This window comes from Mus caroli, unplaced genomic scaffold (genome assembly GCF_978045245.1).
Source record: "Mus caroli unplaced genomic scaffold, Mus_caroli_1 scaffold_12, whole genome shotgun sequence".
Taxonomy (NCBI): Eukaryota; Metazoa; Chordata; class Mammalia; order Rodentia; family Muridae; genus Mus; species Mus caroli.
This window is the reverse complement of record NW_028227267.1, coordinates 13,924,254-13,943,538: the sequence shown is the minus strand read 5'-3', so window position 1 is coordinate 13,943,538 and position 19,285 is coordinate 13,924,254. Positions and strand designations below refer to the sequence as shown.

Sequence of the window (19,285 nt, the reverse complement as noted above, 5' to 3'; positions counted from 1 at the left end):
CACACGGGCCCGCAGGACAGCTCAGTGAGTAAAAAGATGCTTGAGCTAAGCCTGACTACCCGAGTTCCATCCCCCAATGTAGTGAAGAGAGAAGCAACTCCCCAAGTTGTGTGACCTCCACACGTGCGCTGTGGCAACCATAGGGCCACAGGCATACACATACGAAACCAATAAATGGAAAGAAAGAAAGGAAGGAAGAAAGAAAGAAAGAAAGAAAGAAAGAAAGAAAGAAAAGCAGGCAAACATCTTGCCCCATGGCCTGGTTTCGCTGATAAAACCGCGGCTGAAGGTTTTCTGGTTTTGTTTTTTCTTAATGATGCCCTTGATTCTTGCACTAATCTAGAGTGTCGGCACCCTGGGGGAAGACTGCGGGCAGCTGGCTCTGCAGTCTGGGGGCATCTCTCGAGTGTACAGTCTCACATACGCTCTTTGACCTTGGCATTTTCCGGCTCGGTTCAGGCTGCAGTCATGGGACCCACGTGTGGGGCCTCTCCCCAGACCTCGGTGGTCCAGACCCAACACCACTCAAGAACCACTTTCACACATTGGTTCCTGAGCTCTTGCAGGGTCCGCCCTGGAGGAGCCCGCTGGAGGAGTCTTTCAGTTCGGTCGGTCCCAGTGGGTGGCCGGGAGTGGGGACCCCGCGTCCTTGGCCCTCGGGCGCAGGGGGCCCAGTTCGGGCGGCTCCTGGGGCGGGGCGGGGCCGACGGTGGGAGGCCCCTCCCCGGGGGCGGGGCGGGGGCCAGCGGGGCTTGGGGGCGGGGCCGGCGGGCGGGCGCGGGGGTGTCCCTCCCTCCCTCGCTCTCTCCGGTAAAGTCTCGCGGTGCTGCCGGGCTCAGCCCCGTCTCCTCCTCTTGCTCCCTCGGCCGGGCGGCGGTGACTGTGCACCGACGTCGGCGCGGGCTGCACCGCCGCGTCCGCCCGCCAGTATGGCCACCACCGCCACCTGCACCCGCTTCACCGACGACTACCAGCTTTTCGAGGAGCTCGGCAAGTACGGCCCACCCGCCACGCGCGGCGGCCCCCCACCCTGGTCCAGGCGTCCCGGCGCTCTGCGGCTTCTCGCCCCGCCCCCCGGCCCTGCACCGGCCGCTGCAGCGCCCCCTCGACCCGCCCCACCCCCAGCTTTTCCCGCGTGCTGCCTCGGGGGCCCCTTAGCCCCGGGTTCCCGGTCCCGCAGCCCCCTCCGCGCCCTGCAGCAGCTGCCAGGCTGCTGCACCCGGCGCCGCCGCGGGAACTGCAGCCCCGGGACTGCTCCGGGGCGCCTTCCAGCCCCGCCCCTCCCGCACCCTTCAGACGCTCCTCTCCCACCGCCCCCTCCCCACCCAGCTCCGGAGCCCACTCAGCTCCGGCCCCCCAGTTCCCAGGCGCCCGGCACTCAGGACCCTCCCGGGCTCTGCAGCTCCAGCCCCGCTGCGGTGCCCGGGTGTGGGGAGATGTTTAGTGCCGGGCCCCGCCCCCCCGCTAGTGCGGCTTCCAGGATCCCAGCCTTGCTGCTGGGCAGTGCTGCGGCACCCCCGGCCCCTCCCCCCATCCCTGCAGTGGTCCCAGGAGCCGCGCGCCGCAGCCGCAGCATCCCCCTCCCCTCCGCACTGAGCTGGCCGCCGCCGCCGCAGCCCGGGTCCCCGCCACCCCCACCCGCGGTGCAGAGCCTGGCCACTGCAGCCCCCGCTCTGCCCGCCCCCCTAGATATTTCCAGAGCCCGAGATCGCAGCCCATTTGGCGGGTCACGTAGAGGAAAATAGCATGGGGAAGGGGAGTTACTGCTGTCAGAATCAGAGCTATCTTTCCAGTTTCCCTGCTGTCAGTTGAGCGGGGATGCTGTGGGTTTAAGCCAGTTTAGCGGATCTTGAGCGTCACTTTCTCCCAGGCTTAAGGGAAATTTCTCAGGAAATCATACCTTCTGTTTAATCCCTCCTTTTCCCTACTTTCAATTATTTCTGCTGAGAGAAGAAACAAGGTCTCCCTGTTCTTCTCTCTCCTGGTTGCCTTTGCTGGGGATCACAAGGCAATCAGTGAGATGCAGCAGGTGTGTATTTGAAGCATCGCCCACCAGTCTGAGGTTTGAGGCTGTTGCTTTGCCCAGGAACTAGATGGGAGCCAGGTGGTGCTCCACCCACGTCTGTTTAGGGCCATCGGGTGGGCTTACCATTCTTACGTTAGCTGTTGGTTGTCCCTACAAGTCTGGTGGTTGGAGCATGGCTGTCCTCATCTGAAGTATGTGTGTGTCACTTTGCTTGGCGCTGTGTCCCAGTTCTTTCCCCCTTCTCTCTCCAGGGGTGCCTTCTCAGTGGTCCGGAGGTGTGTAAAGAAAACATCTACGCAGGAATATGCTGCAAAAATCATCAATACCAAGAAGTTGTCCGCCCGAGGTGAGCGCGCCCTGCCGGGCCTCTCTTTGAGGATCCCTCCAGAAATTAGATTTCTGCAGGTTCCCTGGGAGGTGGGGGAGTATGTGTTTTAGCACTTGGAGATGAGTTGGAATTTCAAGGTGGGTGGACTTAGAAGCCAGACAAGGAGGTGTGAGGGAATTGGAAGTGCTCAGGGAAGGGGAAAAAAAAGTAAGAGATGTATGTAGCTGGAGTGATCTCCAAAGGGTTGAGGAAGTTCAAGTTCTCAGTGGAGAATTGAGAAGGCAGTGTATGGTATGGAATGAACAGCTCTTAATTTAGGGTACTTAAAGCCCCTCTTCTTTAGGGCAGGGCTGGCTACTGCAGGCTTGTCCTAGCCCTTGTGCCCTGGTGGTAACTTAGGGTGGAAATGCAGTAAATGAGCAGTTTTGATGAATCTAGCCTCCCCTGCCCACCAGGCGGCAGAACAGACTCCCAAGGGAAGGAAATCTGTAAACATCAGGGTAGGCGGCTGAGGCGGTGGCGGTGAGGGCTTCTGGGAAACAAACCCTGCCAGATGAACTTGATTCCTTTTTTTTTTGATCAAATTACAAACTTGACGGTGAAGCAGCAGATACAGTCTGTCCTGGGCAGCGTGTGATGATGCCTCCTGGTCGCTCAATCTCAGTGGTCTGGTCTGAGCAGGAGCCGCAGTGCCTCCGTGTGTGAGGCATTTACCGTGTAGGCCCTAGAGTCTTACTTGTGAGAGCCTGAGTACCTATGACTGGGAAGCCAAGGCCTGCCTTTTAACACTTCAGATGTACATCTCTGAAGCTAGTATTGGGTGCTCGCCAAACTTACCTCATCTGATAGGTGTAGACCCAGCAGTGTGTGAGGTGGCTTGGTCTGGTTAATACAGAGGTCAGGTTCTGGAGAGCTTCAGGGTACAGCACAGCGACAAAGGTTCTATGAGTCAGAGCAAGGTATTAGGGCTGGGCGATTATTAGGAGCCAGGACAGATGCTCTGGGGAAGATGTGGTCTTTGGCCAGTAATGACTCGGGCATCACTAGGGCAAGATAATAGATGTCCCAAGCACCCAGAGGCTCTAGAATTCCAGAGAGATGACAGTGGGCTTCTGTCCTGTGGCAGTTTTTCTGGGACCTGTTCCATGGGGCTGGGTCTGCCTCCTGGCCTGGGTATCTCTCCTTATTCCTATTACTGGGCGCATCTCCTGTCTCAGACTGTTCATGTACATTGGCTGTAAAGTTGACTTGTTTTCTTTCCATTGGGTACCTTGAGTCCAAGGCAGTGGTTGTCATAGAGATATGTGGGTGGCCAGATGCCCTCCTCCTCCTCTGGGACGGGCGGGGGACAACAGTAGTTGGGTTCTCTGGCAAACATGCTCTGACTAAGAATGGAAGGGACAGGCAGGAGTGAGGTGAAGATGGGTCCCTCTCTGTGCCCACACAGCCTAGCCCTGGTGTATCAGAAATGTGGCTGATACCTGGTGTCTCCAGCGGATGGTGCAGCGCTTTGCTTTGCTCCTCACCAGTGCTCTTTGGTCCAAGAGTGAGCGAGGGATAGGAAATCGAGAGCTGAGAACTGGGGATGTGAAGGTAGCTGGTTACAGTGACTGGAACTACCAACCTTGGGCTTTCATTTTCTGCCGCTTCCATATACCAAAACTTATCCTGAGTCTGGATAAATAAGCCTGTGGGATTGTGTCCCTTTTTCTCCTTTCCTCATAGCCTTTCTGCCCTATCCTGTCCTTCCAAGCTGGTATCTTGGTATTCTTTCTCTCCTGAACTGGATGGCATTTCATTTCTCTGCTTTTCTTTTCGCCTTGGGAATTCTAGAATAAGATCATGTGTGTCAGGCAGCAACTCCCCCACTTGAGAGATGGTTATGCCAAGACTGAGGCTTTGGCTGATGTACCAGGTTAACTTTGGGACAGTGGCTCGTGGCAGCTTGTGGATGTGCTCGGATGCCAAAAAGAGGGGTCAGGAATGTAGAGGTGCCATTGCGGTTTGGAGGTGGGAGAGCGAGAGGGAGACGGTGTGCTGGTCTGTGTTTGGTGTTGCCAAAGGGGTTGGGTCAAGGTCTATACCGGGCTGGTACCCATGGGGTTCAGGAATGAAAACCATGACTTCTTTGCAGCCTCTCAGTTTACGCTGTATATTTTATAAAGGTGATGTAGCCGGGGCTCAGTTTCACTTGCTGCTGTCTGTCTGTCTGTCTGTCTAGGGCTCTGCAGGTGTTGAATTTCTGTGTTTGGGAATGTCATTGCCCCACTAGGGTCACCTGTGTGAAGATCTGAGGAGGCTTGCTGTGTTTGCTGGGATTCCTTGAGCATTTGCTTTCTTCGTGATTCTCTTTGCTGCAAGTGGAAAGGCAAGAAAGGGTAGAGAGCTGCTTTTGCTTGTTGTCCATAATGAGATGGCCGCAGAGGCCCAGAGAGGCAACTTAGTGTTCTGGGTGTCAGGTCTGGAGAGGAAGCTTTCTTGGGGGCTGTACTTTCTTGTCATCGTGGCCTCTGAAGCCAGCATTGGTGGCTGAGTTATCAGGTAGGCTGCTCAGACAGGTGTGCATCGAGTACCGTTTGGTTCTTTATTTGCAGGCCTGACCACATAGGCACTGAAAGCTGTGTAACACCATTGTTTTTGTTTCATGCAGTGATGGGTAGGGACTTGGGACTTGTACAGGAGAGCCCATGGTTCCAAGCTTAGCTCTCCTAGGCTGAAGGAGGCATTTAAAATAGGCTTGGATGCAGGAGCTAGTGGGCCAGGTGACAGCAATGATAAGATGTTATTTTAAGATTTAAGAGCACCCCCCCCAAAGAGCCTGAGCCCTTATGTCTTTTTTTTATTTTTAAATCTTCATATTCCCTTCTTATCTTTATTCATATGCATACAGATTTTCACCTCGTAGAGCATAACATTTTATATCCTGCTCTCTTTGCTTATATCCAAAGCATTTCCTCCATGTTGCTCCAGTTGAAGGGCAGCAAATGGTTCTTTCTGATTTCTGTGTAGCTTGGGGTTTATCCTTGGAGGCACCATAAGAAACCTCTGTATTTGGATTATTTTATCTGGATTCCAGATCCCGCTGGCTGAAATTGATACTGGAGTAATGCCCTTGGCCTTAGGAGGGATGCTACCTGAAACAGTGTTATGAAATCTAGTCCAGCAGTTGCTATATTATTTATTCGTTTGTCTGTATACTTCATGTCAAGAGATTTTTGCTGAAACTAGGTATAAGAAAAGTCTTCCTCTCCATGAGGACTTGAGAGGTGAGGGGAAAGACCTTATTTTTTCCTTTGCTTTTGTGTAGGCAGGCCCTAGCTAAGCACCTGAGACACAGCGAGTATGTCTATATGAAATGGATGGATGAGGAAGGCTAGATAACCGGTTGTGGCTGCCTTTGGGGTTTGGCTCCCGGGGAACTGAAAGTCAAGTTTCTAGAGACCCTGGACCCTGGCTGACATGGGTTCCCCCATGTTGATTCAGTGGCCAGACTGCTTTGGAGAGAACAGATGAGGATAAAGACTGTGCTTGGGGCATAAAGCAGTTTATTTTATGATTCTTCTTGTCATGGATGGCCTTATAGGACCCCTCTTTCACTGTCAGTGCCAGTGAAGCTCACTTTTGAGTACTGGTTACAATAGCGCTCCCTGGCTTCTATCCACATAAGTTCTGCTCTGAGAGGCCTGGGGTCCCCAGCATCTGCATTTTAACACATGCTTCAGTTAACCTATGAGCCACTTTTTAAGGAATCAGTAGATGATGGCACAGGCTATTATTCTTAGTATTCTAGAGACTGAAACACGATGATTGCCACAAGTTCAAGGCCAGCCTAGGATCTATATTAAAACCCCACCTCAAAACAAACCAAACAGATGAGGTCACAAAGCAGCACCTCCGTCACTTCTGGTCGCTCTGGTGTCTCCTGGGATTTACCACAAACACCTTTGCCCGACCTTCACGTGGCATCTCAGGTGGTCTCAGCTGTCATATGGCCGTCTGTGCACATGAGCTGATCTGTGATTAGGGGCCTCACTCTCTTTTCCCTTTTGGGGTGTCACTTTGTGTCTGAGGCCATGGCAGGCTGAGTATCTGATGTTGTGTGGTATGTTGGCTACCAGAAGGGTAAAGGCTGTCCCTTTCTGGGTCCAGCTGGCCCTGGGGACTGAAATGGGATCCCCCTGAATGGTGCCAGCTGAAAGTCCCCACCCCCTTGGTGTTGGCCTGAGTAGCCCCCATGACATTTGTGTCCCCTGTGGTATCTCCAAGTAAGATTTTCCTGTTAAAGGATCTGGGGGAGGGGAGGGGAGGAGAAGATCAGGATGGTGTAGGAATGGAAAGAGAACAGTTAGAAAGTGCCCTGCACCTCTGGGACTCCAGGGGAGATTTCGGAGGTTCTGTGTAAAAACAAACTTTTCAGTTGAGGATAAAATAGGCTGATTTTTAGACACAAAGCAATGGTTTCCTGGCTATAAGTGACAGAGCACTCTGAATGCTTCCCTGCCATGCATGGGGGAATAGGGTGGAGGTCCTGCCGTCTCTGTGCCAAGGCTTCAGTCAGTCAGGATGAGAGGTGCGGAACTTAGTTGTAGAGCACTGACCTGTCACCTTGTCCTCCTACCCACCTTCCCAGAAGGAACTGGGGTGCTGTTAGGTGGGGATATAGGTTAAAATGTGTCCCGTTCTGTAAAAGAGAACCCTGATTTTTTTATCCTGTTCCTTGTCAATCATGTCTTGTCAGAAGCTGTGCTGAAACCCTAGAGGGGAGGACCAGCCCCATTCTTTGCTGAGGCTGGAGTGGGGTGGCTGGGGGTGGGGAGGTGGGGGGTTGGTGTGGTCACCTCCCATTCCCCAGCCTGTGCTTGCTGCTTTCTGAACGGCTTTGGCAATGGACAGGGGCTGATCCCATGGGTGCCACAGGGTGCTGACAGAAAGAGATGGGGACTTTGCACTTCTTGAGGGCCTCTGTAGAGAGAGTCCCTTTGTCACCTGCACATAACTGGACAAATGTTGCTTTATGGAAGATGTTGCCTTGTGGAAACCGAGGCATAAAAGATTTGTTGTGGGTTTGTTTTGAGCTTTAGCTGCTTACAGTCTTGTTGATGCTCAGATCTATGACTCTTTAGACTGTATGGTCTTTGGATCCCCTCGAGGGGCATTTCAACCCCCCCCACCCCCAACCTCATAGAGCCCAGGCTGGTTTCAGACTTGCTGTGTAGTTGAGGATGACCTTGAACTCCTGATCTTCCTGCCTCCACCTCCCAAGTGCTAGGATTTTATCTTTTAAACCCAGGTTCTAGTCCTTTGTTCTGGGATGAATCTTGGTGTCATCCCATAGCTTTCCATCCAGCACCACAGATAACTCTAAGCCCAGCAGAATAAACCTCTCTTTATTGCCTCAGTCTTCTGTACCCCATTTTTTTCTTAGACTCTGGTGGGGGCATTTCTAGCCACCCCGCCCCACATACATCATTTCTACTTCCTGAGCCCTATCACCATCAGCAACAGCAGATTCCCATCTGCTCCCCTCTTTTCTCCTCCCTCTCTTTCCCCTCCCCCTCCCCCTCCCTTGCTGCTGCCCTGGGAGGAGCTATTTTTAGGGGCTGCTTCCTGGGATGTTTTACTTGGGGCTGGTTACCATGAAGGAAATGTCACCAAAACAGTGGGCAAAGGCTAGGGGCACCCACTAGGGGCATGGAGCTGACCCTGTAAAGTGGCCAGAGTGCCCACAGGCGAGCCTTGCCTTCTTGGGGCTTGCTAGTGCACCCATGGGGATTCTGTCCATCCAAGCTTGGAGCTTGAACCTTAGGGTGCGTCTTGGCACCTTTGCCTTTCCCTCCTTGATCTGCCTTTCCTTGTCTTGAGAGCCAGAGGCCATGGTGAGGCTCAGGACTTCTGTGGTCTGATTGGAACTGTTTGGGTTCAAGCTGGAGACAGGGTATTTGTATGTGTGTTGTGTAAGGGACAGAGGCAGAGGGGTGCCGTGGGTGTGTTTCAGGTCCTGTCCCCTGCATTCATAACCATTAGCTGGCCCCACTTATATGCTGATTGAAGGCATTACAAGACTCTGCATCCTGGCTTGACCGACTTTGCCTTTAATCGGAGATTCTTTGCACCTTCAAAGAGGAAGGGATATAGCATCATGGTGTCGGGGGAGGTCAGTGGGATTGTGGCTGGAGATCCTCACTCATTGGTGCCCAAGGGGTGATGCTGTGTAGAAGCAGCAGAGGAAGGTGGACTATGACATGACAGCCCTGTGCTGCCCTTGTTCCTGTTCCTCAGAGTGAGGCCCAAGGAACAGGGTTTCAGCTGTGTGTGAGGGAAGGTGGGGCACTCAGGAGGGGAGCAAGAGAAGACTGCCTCCACCTGGGGCTGCCGGGGGCTTCTCACAGCTGATGTTGAGGCCACGGGCAGAGATTTCAGAGGGAAAGATGTCATTGAGATTGGAATTCAAGAAGATTCCTTGTAGCCATGATATGACCATATGTCCTTTCCTACCCGCAGAAGGTTGTATGTCTGTGTGATATCAGACCTCTTATCTGAACCTAGGGCTGGCTTCTGTGATTTTAGAGAAATGTTGCTAAATCAGTGTGTAGGTCCTTGGGAGAGCCATGGAGAATCAGTGGCCAGGGTTCTTGAGAAACGAAGGCAAATGTATTTGGAGTGGGCTTCGTTTGGGCAGGAGAGAAGAGGCACTTGTGGGGTTCTGTGTGCCACTAGCTGTATGGGTTGCAGTTTCTCTGCGCCCCTTGCTATATCCGGTCACTCCTTGCTGCTCTGCCTGTGAAACTGTGGTGTCCTAGACCAAGTCCTGAAGCACCTGAGCAGAAGGCTGAAGAGGCAGGGTTTCCAGTTATCCCTGTTTCCTAGGGGGCCTGGCTCTGCCCTAGGCCGACTCTGGGGAAAAGCCCGAGCAAGTCCAAGAAAGTGGGGGCAGGCTCCTAAAAAGGCTGCTTCTCCTTTCTGATCCTGATGTCACCTCTGCAGTTAAGGGGGAAACCTTGCAAGAGGGCTGTCTGTGGTTGGAGCTAGGCTGGAGGCCTGCAGGGTAGGTCTCCATGGCAATAGCACACAGGCAGGCAGGAAGTGGCTGTTGTCAAACAGGAAGGGGGGGCTGGGCTGTGGGGTGGGAGGAGCCTTACAGAAAGGTGGGTGAGAGGAGGGTCAGCTAGGGAAAGTCCAAGTTACCCTGAAGTAGTCATTGAGGAAAGGAAGGAGGCTGGCTTTGTGGCAAGAGTACCTGCTGGTTTGTCCGTACCTTCATATGCCAAGCCTAGGCCTGGTCCCACCACCATGGACCAAGAAAATTCAATAGCTTTACTCCTTTTAATGTTGAGATTGCTGTGTTCAAGAAAGGTACTCTACAAATAATTTTCTGTTCCTGCTAGTGTAGAACACTTTGTCTTCTGAGGAGACTATAGAACAGGAGCTATGGGGAGAAAGAGATGAGCTTGACCACTAGAGAGGTCAGGCTGCCATGGTGTAAGAGACTATGGGAGGCAGAAACCACATGGCTCACTGAACTGAACTTGGGGATGGCAGGACGCCATCCATAGCCAGCAAGACTGAGGAAGAGGAGGCATCTGTGGTCAGGCTCTCCTGGGCCGGCGTACTCTCTGAGTGCCCCCCTCTTGCTTGCCTTCATCTGCAGACGGTGGACTTGCACAGGCTTCACCTCTGGATGGCAGTGGAGGAGCTCATGGGACTCCTGAGAAGTCAGAGGGAGGGTTCAGTTGGTGCATTCAGATTCCGTGTCTGCCAGGTGGAGGGGAGAGTGGGTCTGACTGTTTGTTCTGTGATCACTGGCAATGTGGATGAGCACGGGAGCTGGGGCAGGAAATGACTCCAGAGTTAAGTGATTGCCATGTAAGCATGGGTGAGGACAAGAGTTCAGATCTCCAGGAATTTACGTAAATGCTGAGCTGGCATGGTGGCCCACCTGTAATTCCAGCCTGGGAAGACAGAGATAAGGAATCCCCAGAACAAGCTGGCAAAACTAGCCAAACCTATGAGCTTTGGAAGGTTTGATCGAGAGACCTAACCTTAGTGTAAATAAAAAGAAAGAGTAACCGGGGGGGGGGGGGGGGGGGCTCGACATGCCTTTAATCCCAGAATTCTGAGTTCAAGGCCAACCTGGTCTACAGAGCGAGTTCCATTACAGCCAGGGCTACACAGAGAAGTGTATGTGCATGTGTGTGTGGTGTCTTAACCCGTGTGTGTGTGTGTGTGTGTGTGCTTATGTGTGTGGTGACTTAACCTAAGGCTTTCATTGTGCATGTTACATATTCAAAAATGTATGCATATGCCCATGTGTATGCATACACCACTAGGGTACACACACACACACACACACACACACACGAAAAATGGACAAAGGGAAAAGAAAAGAAAAGAAAAGCTATGTGCACATACCAGTTAAAGAGACCTTTTTCCTCTTCATCGCCAGACCCTTGGAAAAAGAGTATGCTAAGCACTCTACCATATTATCTCTTTTAAACTTCAGGAATCCCTGTTGCTGTTCTAGAAGTATGAAACTATAGCCTGGGGTTGTGGCTCAGTTGATAGGATGCATATGGAGCAAGTATGAGGTCATAGCTTAGATCCTAGGCACATAAATGAGGTGTGGTGGTACCTATAACACCAGTACCTAACAGGCAGGAACAGGTCAGAAGTTCAAGGACAGTTTTGCCATCCCACTATAAATGATTGGATGGATGGATGGATGGATGGATGGATGGATGGATGGATGGATCCTATCCAGAAGGTCAGTGCCTGGCTCATTTACTTCCTCTGGGTTTTAGTCAGATGTTGTTATCTTGCTGAGGCTTCCCCTGCAGATTGCTTAAACTTAGCTCTTTCCTCACCCCCGCTCTGTCTGCAGAGCACTAACTTCAGATCTAATGAGTTTCTTGAGTCTGTGTCTCCTACCGCCATTTCCTGCCCCATAGAATGGGGACTCCATAAGGGTATGGATTTTTGACCACTTTATTCATCATTGTTCTTCGGCCTTCAGAGCAGTGCCTGTCGGGGTGAAGGACTCAGTAAATTCTGAAGGCATGAATGAGGCTCAGGCACATTTAATAAGTTGGTGCAGTGGCAGCCCTTCCAAACCCAATGTGTTAATTGCTCTACCTTGTGGCTTAGACCCAGAGCAAAGACCAAAGCACAGCTCTGGGGTTCCAAGAAGCCATGAACCTTGCCAAGAGAGTGAGGCTTGGCTCCTTGGGAATTAGGAGGGATTCACTAAGTGGGAACGCATTCTCTGGACCTTGGGCAAGCCCCCTCCAGGAGCCGAAAGCCTCTTGTCTTCCCTCTGCTCTGAGTCACTGGTAAAGCCGTAGCACCCGTCCTTATTTTTAGTGCTGCCGCTGTCGTGGGGCTGTAACCATTAGCCAGTAAGAGACTCAAGAGAAGAGAGAAACGTTAATCTTCTGGGCCTTCCTCAGCTGCCACCTCCGCATTACAAGGTGCTGTTCTCCCACAGCTGCCCAAGAGCTGTGGGTCAAGGGTAGTGAGCTGAGTGGTCAGAGAGAGGGTGGGTGGGTCTGCAGCTGGCACAGTTGGCTTGCTTGATGCCTTGCTCTCAAGACCAGGGCTAGGAGAAAATGTGGTTTGCCCCGTCATATGTCCAGATATGGGAGGAGTTAGATACACCCCCACCGAGCAGGCTTATTGCTGCTTCCTTGGGTGTTTGAGTCGGTGGAAGTCTGCAGCCATGTTGTTCTATCAGGGACCAAGGAACGTCTTTCTCCCTGGCACCAAGGGGTACCAGACGTTGGGAACTGGGAATTATCCAGGGTTCTCCTGGCAAAATCCTGGTCATTGGCCATGCTGAACCTGAAGGTGGGGAGAAAGGCCTGACCCAGACCTTGGGCAGCTGGAGTGGATTAGCTGCGTAGCAGGAACTAATCTCTGCCTGTCCCACCTCTTTTACAAAACAGAGCGGTTGCTAGAGGGAAGGTTTAGGACGAAGCTGAGGATAACTGGAAAACCTTGTGGGGGGGGGGTCCTTCCACTCTGTCATCTTTGCATTCTCTCACAGTGACAGGCCAGCATTTGATGGCCTTCTTCCTGTTGAATCTCGAGTGACTTTACTTCCCTGGGCCTTAGTTTACCATCTACAAAATTGAAGTAATCAGATGGGTGTGGTGGTGCATACCTTTGATTCCAGCACTCGGAAGGCAGAAGCTACCTGCTCTCTTGAGTTCCAGGCCAGCCTGGTCTACAGAGTAAGTTCCAGGAAAACCAGGGCTACACAGAGAAACCCTGTCTTGAAGAACCAAAAACAAATAAGGAATAATCATACCCCCTACCTGGTAGGACCTTTGAGTGGGTTCTAGGACACTTTAAAGAGACACTTTCCTGTGGAGAATAGAGGTAAGATAGGAAGAAATCCCTTTCAAGAGAGGCAAGAGGGCTGTGGGTGTAACTAAGTTGGTAGAGCTTTTCCAGAGTATATGAGCCATGAGTTCAATCCCCAGCCCCGAGTAAACCATGCATGGTAGTGTGCGACTATAATCTTAGCACTCAAGAGGTAAAGGCACAAAACATAAAGAGTTCAAGGTCACCATCTGAGTTTGGGGCCAGCCTGAACTACATAAGGCTCTGCCTTAAAGCTAGGCAGAGGGGAGGAATTGCTCTCCTGGGGAATTGGATTGGGTTGGATTCTAGGTGGGTGTCTTCAGGTGATGTCATCCTTTCTGTCATGGCGTAGCAGTGGAGAGTGAGTGGTCTAGCCTCATCACCTTCATCAGCTTTCTGGCTATATTACTTTGAGCAGGTTACTTTCTCCTTTTATGTAAGGCCTCAGTTTCCTTGTTTATGTAATGGAGCAAAGCAGATCCCTTCCTCACAGAGTTTCTGTTAGGATGAACTGTTGCGCAGCCCTGACTCTGCCAGGCGTTCGGGGAGGTTTATCAAGTGATAGCTATTACTGCTGCTGTTAAGGCCAAGCTCTTGTTTGTTTGTTTGTTTGTTTGTTTGTTTGTTTTTTCGAGACAGAGTTTCTCTGTGTAGCCTTGCCTGTGCTGGAACTCACTCTGTAGCCCAGGCTGGCCTCGAACTCAGAAATCCACCTGCCTCTGCCTCCTGAGTGCTGGGACTAAAGGTGTGCGCCACCACTGCCTGGCAAGGTCAAGCTCTTATTGAGCCCTGTTTACATAAAGACCTCTGGCAAGTACAGCTTAGAACCATGAACTCTCTTTGAAGAACTTAGGATAGCAGTTGTGAGAAGTCTGAGAGATGCAGTGGGAGATGATTATAGAGAAGAAATCACAGCCTGCCCTGGAGAGAGAGAAAGGCTTCATGAAAGACGTGACCTTGGCCAAGTTCTAGAAGGTAGAGATAGGAGGCCGAGTGAGTGGGGAGGCTGCTCGACCTTCATGCTTGGGCATCACTCTGCTTCCTGGAGCTCTGGCTTCCTGTGGAGGATATCAGCTCACTTGGATCTGAGGACTCAACAGATTCTGGCCATTTCCTTGAAACAGTAATCTTGGCTACGCATTGCTTTGGGACTTGGCTTCTCTGCAGTCAGACCTAAGAGTAACCTGAAGAGGAGCAAAATATGTGTCCCTTTCTCTTTCTGTACAGCAGGCATCCCAATCATGCCAGTATAGTTAAGGAAGGAAGGAAGGAAGACACACCTCATAGGTGCAGTGAACCTTTCTTCAATTCCACCTACTGCTGCTATTGTTTTATTTTAAAATATTTTCATTACACCTATTTATTTGTATGTGTACACACATGTGTACATATGTGCATATGCCATGGCATGTGTGTGTGGTTATGGATAAGAGAATAACCGTGGGTGTTGGTTCTCTCCTTCTACTGTGTGGGCACCAGGGATCCCTCAAGTCGTCATGCTTGGTGGCAGGAGCTTTAGAACCACGTGCAGACTCTGTTGGTATTATTCTACTGTATCAGTACCTTGATCACCCACATCATCACTGTCAGCATCACTGTATTAGGGTTGTTACAAGGATGACATAAGAGAATCCATGCGGAGCTGGCATAGTGACTGTATGTATCAGACTCAGTACACCTCGGCTTATCCTTGGTTTGGCTATCCAGTTACAGTTAGTTACCTATGATCATCTATGATCCAAGTTTCTAGAAGATTCCAGAAATAAGCAACTAATAAATTTTAAATTGCGTGTTGTCTGAGTAGCACGATCAAATTTCTTGCCATCCTGCTCCATCCCACTCAGGACGTGACTCATCCTCATATCCACACAGCATACGCTGCTTGCCCGTTAGTCACTTAGTGGCCTTCTTGGTTATCAGATTGATCAGCTGTTGTGGTGCCTCAATGCTTCACCCCCCCCCCCTGTTCCTTCTACTTCATCTTCTGCCTCCACCTCTGAAGGACTGGGATTACAGGTGTGCCGAATGCCTGTTTCAGTTGTGGGCTTGTTTCTTTTTATAATACTAAGATTGAACCCAGGATCTCGTACATGCTTAGACAAATTCTGTAACAATGAATTATATCCCCCAGTCCTTGGGTCTGGAGACACTGTCTCAGTAGGTAGCCTAGCCTGGCCTTGAACTGGTACTCCTCCTGTCTCTACTTCCTGATCCCAGGCCATCATACCTACCTCTGCAGTGCTTTTGTGAAGTGTTTGGTCCTATCTGGAATTGGGAGAGGGAGGTCTGTTGTTACTCAGAACAACTCATTCTGTAGACTAGACTGGCCTTAAACTCAGACATCTTCATGCCTCTGTCTCCTGAATGCTGGAATTAAAGGTGTGTGCTATACCCTCCCCCAAAATTCTTAACACCCTAACTCAATGAAATATCTGTGATAGAGGAAGGAGATCAAGGTTTAGCTAAAGACCTAGATTTAAATTCTAGTATGCTACTCACTGGTTTAAGGCGTTTAACCCACTCATCCCCCCTGCCCCCAAGTCTCATTTTTTCACCAGGAACGGTGAAAAAATGTGTCCAGATTTCCTGTGACTTGCTGTGTTAATTTAACAAATTGCCAGAAATGCCTAGATGGTGCCTAAAAATGAAAGGAGTATGACTAGCCAGGTAGCCAGAGCTACAACAGGCGGTTGATGACTTTTGTTTACTTTTGTCTCATTTAGATCATCAGAAACTAGAACGAGAGGCCCGGATATGCCGACTTCTGAAACATCCAAACATTGGTGAGTGTCCGGTGGAGTCTGAACATTTCATAGAAGGCAGGGAGGGCTGAGGTAGCCTTTGTGTTTGTGAAGTACCTCATGGTACTTCTTCTGGTATCTTATTAGCCTGAGTAGAATAGTGGCCATGTGTCAGAATTCTAGGGCTTTGTTTAGAGAACTGGCTGCTCCCTTGGCTATAGTGCCATCTCAGGGATGGGGTGTGAGGTTTTTGAATGTTTCAGACTCTCTTTCTCCTTCTGTCTTTGGGCTGACATTCAAAGTCCTCAGCGTGTGAGGTTCCGGGCTACCAGTCTGCCAGCATCCCTCCCAGAGTCATCCATCGCCTTCATGAAAGGCTCAGGATTTTGTTCCTGAACCTAAAAGAGTTTTGTCCGTCTCGAAGTGTCCTGCACACTCTGGGGGTTTCCATGGCGCTCCTGTTTGTGTTCCACAGAGCCAGGGAAGCACACTGCCCGCCTGCTTGGCTTCTTTGGAGAAGGAATGGCAAGGGCTGCTCAGATGAGGAAGGAGGAAAACTTGAGAGGATCTCTCCCCGCTCCCACCCTGCCCGGCCGGGGTACAAGAGCACATTGTTGGTTGTTCTAAAGCCTGAGGAGACTCGCCTACCATAGCCCACTCTGGCTCAGTTTTACATTGTTCAGCTGAAATAGTCTTTGCCAAAAGTGTTGGCCCTGTTCTATTGCTCCTTACAGAAGGGACAGAATCTGGACTGACTGCAGTGTTTGAGGAGAAATCCCAGGGTTGACTTGAGGCAGGGAGCATCTCCTAGGTTTTCCTGAAATCCCTGAATCATCACAAAAGACAACACGTGTTCTTCTCAGGCATGGCCTGAATATCAAGGCTCCCACAGTGCCCCGGAGGTTGCCTGCTTGGCGGCTAGGGCTGAGAGGAGAATTTCTGAAGAAGCTTGATGCTGCCTCTAGAGCTACCCAACCTCTGGCTTCTGAGTTCTCAGGACTCAGTGTGAGCCTTTATGTGGAAGAGCAGAGGGTGAGCTCCAGCCCATAAGAGCTGAGAAGAGCAGCCCTGAGGTAACTAGAACTCCAGCCATACAAGGTTTTATAGATCACAATCAGCAACTTGGATTACACCCGAAGCTGACTGGCATAGCCAGTGCTCCACTTCACTTGCTGCAGTGCGTTTCACGGTGCTGCACCGTGTCTTAGCCAGGGAGGCTGTGCTGGCCCACGAGCTGCAGGAGCTCCTGCTTAGCCTTCGAGGTTAGACTTTCACTTGGAAAACACAGCAGGGACAAGTGTGCTGCCATGGATAGAGGGCAACAGAGAGAAATGCTAGAAAAACAGTCACAGCATTTGGCTAGTTCAGTGACATAAATGGTAATATTTTTTTAGATTTATTTATTTATTTTCTGTATATGAGTACAGTGTAGATGTGAGCCTTCATGTGGTTGTTGGGAACTGAATTTTAGGACCTCTGCTCAATCTGGTCAACCCTGCTGGCTCCGGTTGGCCCCGCTCGCGCCACCCAAAGATTTATTTATTATATCTAAGTACACTGTAGCTGTCTTCAGACATACCAGAAGAGGGTGTCAGATCTCATTACGAGTGGTTGTGAGCCACCATGTGGTTGCTGGGATTTGAACTCAGGACCTTTGGAAGAGCACTCAGTGCTCTTACCCGCTGAGCCATCTCGCCAGCCCATAAATGGTATTTTTATTACTCACAAATATTTAAAAATGAGATTTCACACGCTGAGGCGAAAGGTTCGCCTCTAAAGTTACATACTGCCCACCACTGGGAAAGGTAGCATGCACCTTTAATCCCAGTACTTAGTGGACAGAGGCAAGCAGGGTGTCAGAGATCCATTTCTCTTAAAATAATAATTAAAAAAAAAAGGATAATGAGCTCTAGGCCTGCAGAGCTATGGAGTAAGACCTTGTCTCAAAACAGAACAGAACCAAACCCCAATAAGGCTACCCACTAGCTACCTACTAGCTCAGGCATAGCTTCCTTTGTGTTTCTTGTGATCAGCTCGGTAACAATGATCAATTGTGTGGAGAACAGAGGGGCTGGGGGCAGTGAGCAAGGAGGCTCTGCTCTGCTTCTTCTGGGGCGTGTTGAATGGACCATGAGAAGGTGGGGATTTAAGAATGACAACTGAGAAGTCGACAAGGACCTAACCTAAAACATAGCTAGCCTTCCTTTTATTATTTATAAAAATATGTTTATATGGTCCATGACCTCTCACTTTGTGTGGTTTTAATACCTTTCCCCCCTCTGCAGTTAGCTCAGAATAAAGGCAGAGAGAGGAGCCAGCATTCCCTGTCTCTAAACTATTGACACCCAGGAAAAGCATGGTAAAGTCACTTTGGTGACTTTTCAGAGTGCCAGAAAGTATCCCTCGATTTTTTTTTTTTTTTTTTTTTTTTGGTTTTTTGAGACAGAGTTTCTCTTTATAGCCCTGGCTGTCCTGGGCTCACTTTGTAGACCAGGCTGGCCTCAAACTCAGAAATCTGCCTGCCTCTGCCCCTGCCTCCCCAGTGCTGGGATTAAAGGAGTGCGACACCACGCCCGGCTTGTATCCCTCCATTTTATGGCTGCTTGTGTGTCCTGAGGCATGAGTTGTTCTGAAGACCAATTCCAGGGTTAAGAGGGCAGAAAGAAGGGCAAGCCAGGACTATATTCTGAGGGTGTTGTCTGGCTGGACTCTCTGGCTCCTGGTGGGAACCAGGACTTCTGGAGATATGGCTGAGCTCTGGGTCCGGGAGGCATGGATCGGAACCTGGCTTGTGGCTGAGAGGAGACTGTGCCCTTGATTCACTGTTCCTCTCTCCACTGCTGCGTCCTCAGTCCTCAGACCGTTTAGTTCTGGCCTTTTAAACTCCATGCAAAGGAACATGCATCTTACCCAGTAGTTGCACAATTTAAAGGGCCGAGAGCAGAGATCAGATCTTCAGCCTCTGGCTGTTTTCAGACTTAGTAGCGTTGAAATTCATGAGCATTTGGTGCAAGGAGCCAGTTTTACCCCTAGTACATATTCTGTGCTGAGTTAGAACCTGCTGGAAGAGTGAACCCTAATGTTAAAACCGTGGGTTCTGGGTAATGATGTGTCATTGTAGGTCCATCAGTGATAACAAATTCTGGTGTGGGGCGTTTGTAGTGAAGAATCTGTGCATGGGAGTCAGAGGTTCTGACTCCTTCTGTTCAGCTTTGCTGTGAACCCAACACTCTTATTAAAAAATAGAATTAATTAAAAACAAGCAAACCAGGGCTGTTTGGGTGTAAGGTATACTGTTGAACTCAGAAAGTGCTGAGAGAGTGGCTAGCTGAAGGAGTTATGTGGAGGAGCTGGCTAGTGCGATAGTCTGAAGTCTGAATGGAGTGTGTGGCCTGTGATCTGCTTGCTCTCTGTTCTGAATTCCTCTAATGAATAGACTGTCGGCTTCCGTGCTGAGCTGCTCCAGCAGTTTCCTTCATAGCCTAGCGTTTGTGGTTTAAAGCAGCACTTCTCAAACTTTTATGTGCTTAGGAAGCAGCCAGGGATCGTGTCAAAATTCAGATCCTGATTCAGTAGGTCTTGGCAGAGAGGGGTAGGGGGAGGCTGAGATTTCTTCCAGCTTCAAGGTCTCCAGGTGATGTTCATGCTTTGATATGTGGTCCATCAGTTTGTGACTTCCGGTCAGGTTCACTGGGCTTGGATTCTAGCTTCCTATTTAGAAGCTGTCAGTTACTCTAGCAAATTATTTAACCCTATTGTGTCTGTCTGCTTTGTCCTTTGTGTCCCTTCTCGTGGAGTCAGCAGAGGGTTCTGAAAGGGATATACTGGGAG

General features: G+C 50.5%; 1 protein-coding gene across 16 annotated transcripts in view; it reads left to right on the top strand.

Annotated features, from left to right (window-relative positions):
- Window positions 1-821: 821 nt before the first annotated feature.
- Window positions 822-19,285, top strand: part of Camk2g (calcium/calmodulin dependent protein kinase II gamma) — a 59,397-nt gene continuing 40,933 nt past the window's right edge. For all 16 annotated transcript variants that reach the window (XM_021182531.3, XM_021182528.3, XM_021182529.3 and 13 more), the window contains exons 1-3: window positions 822-994; window positions 2,278-2,372; window positions 15,437-15,496. In XM_021182531.3, coding sequence (XP_021038190.1) covers window positions 930-994; window positions 2,278-2,372; window positions 15,437-15,496 — 220 coding nt within the window. In that variant the 5' untranslated portion in view covers window positions 822-929. The remainder of the gene's footprint in view (window positions 995-2,277; window positions 2,373-15,436; window positions 15,497-19,285) is intronic.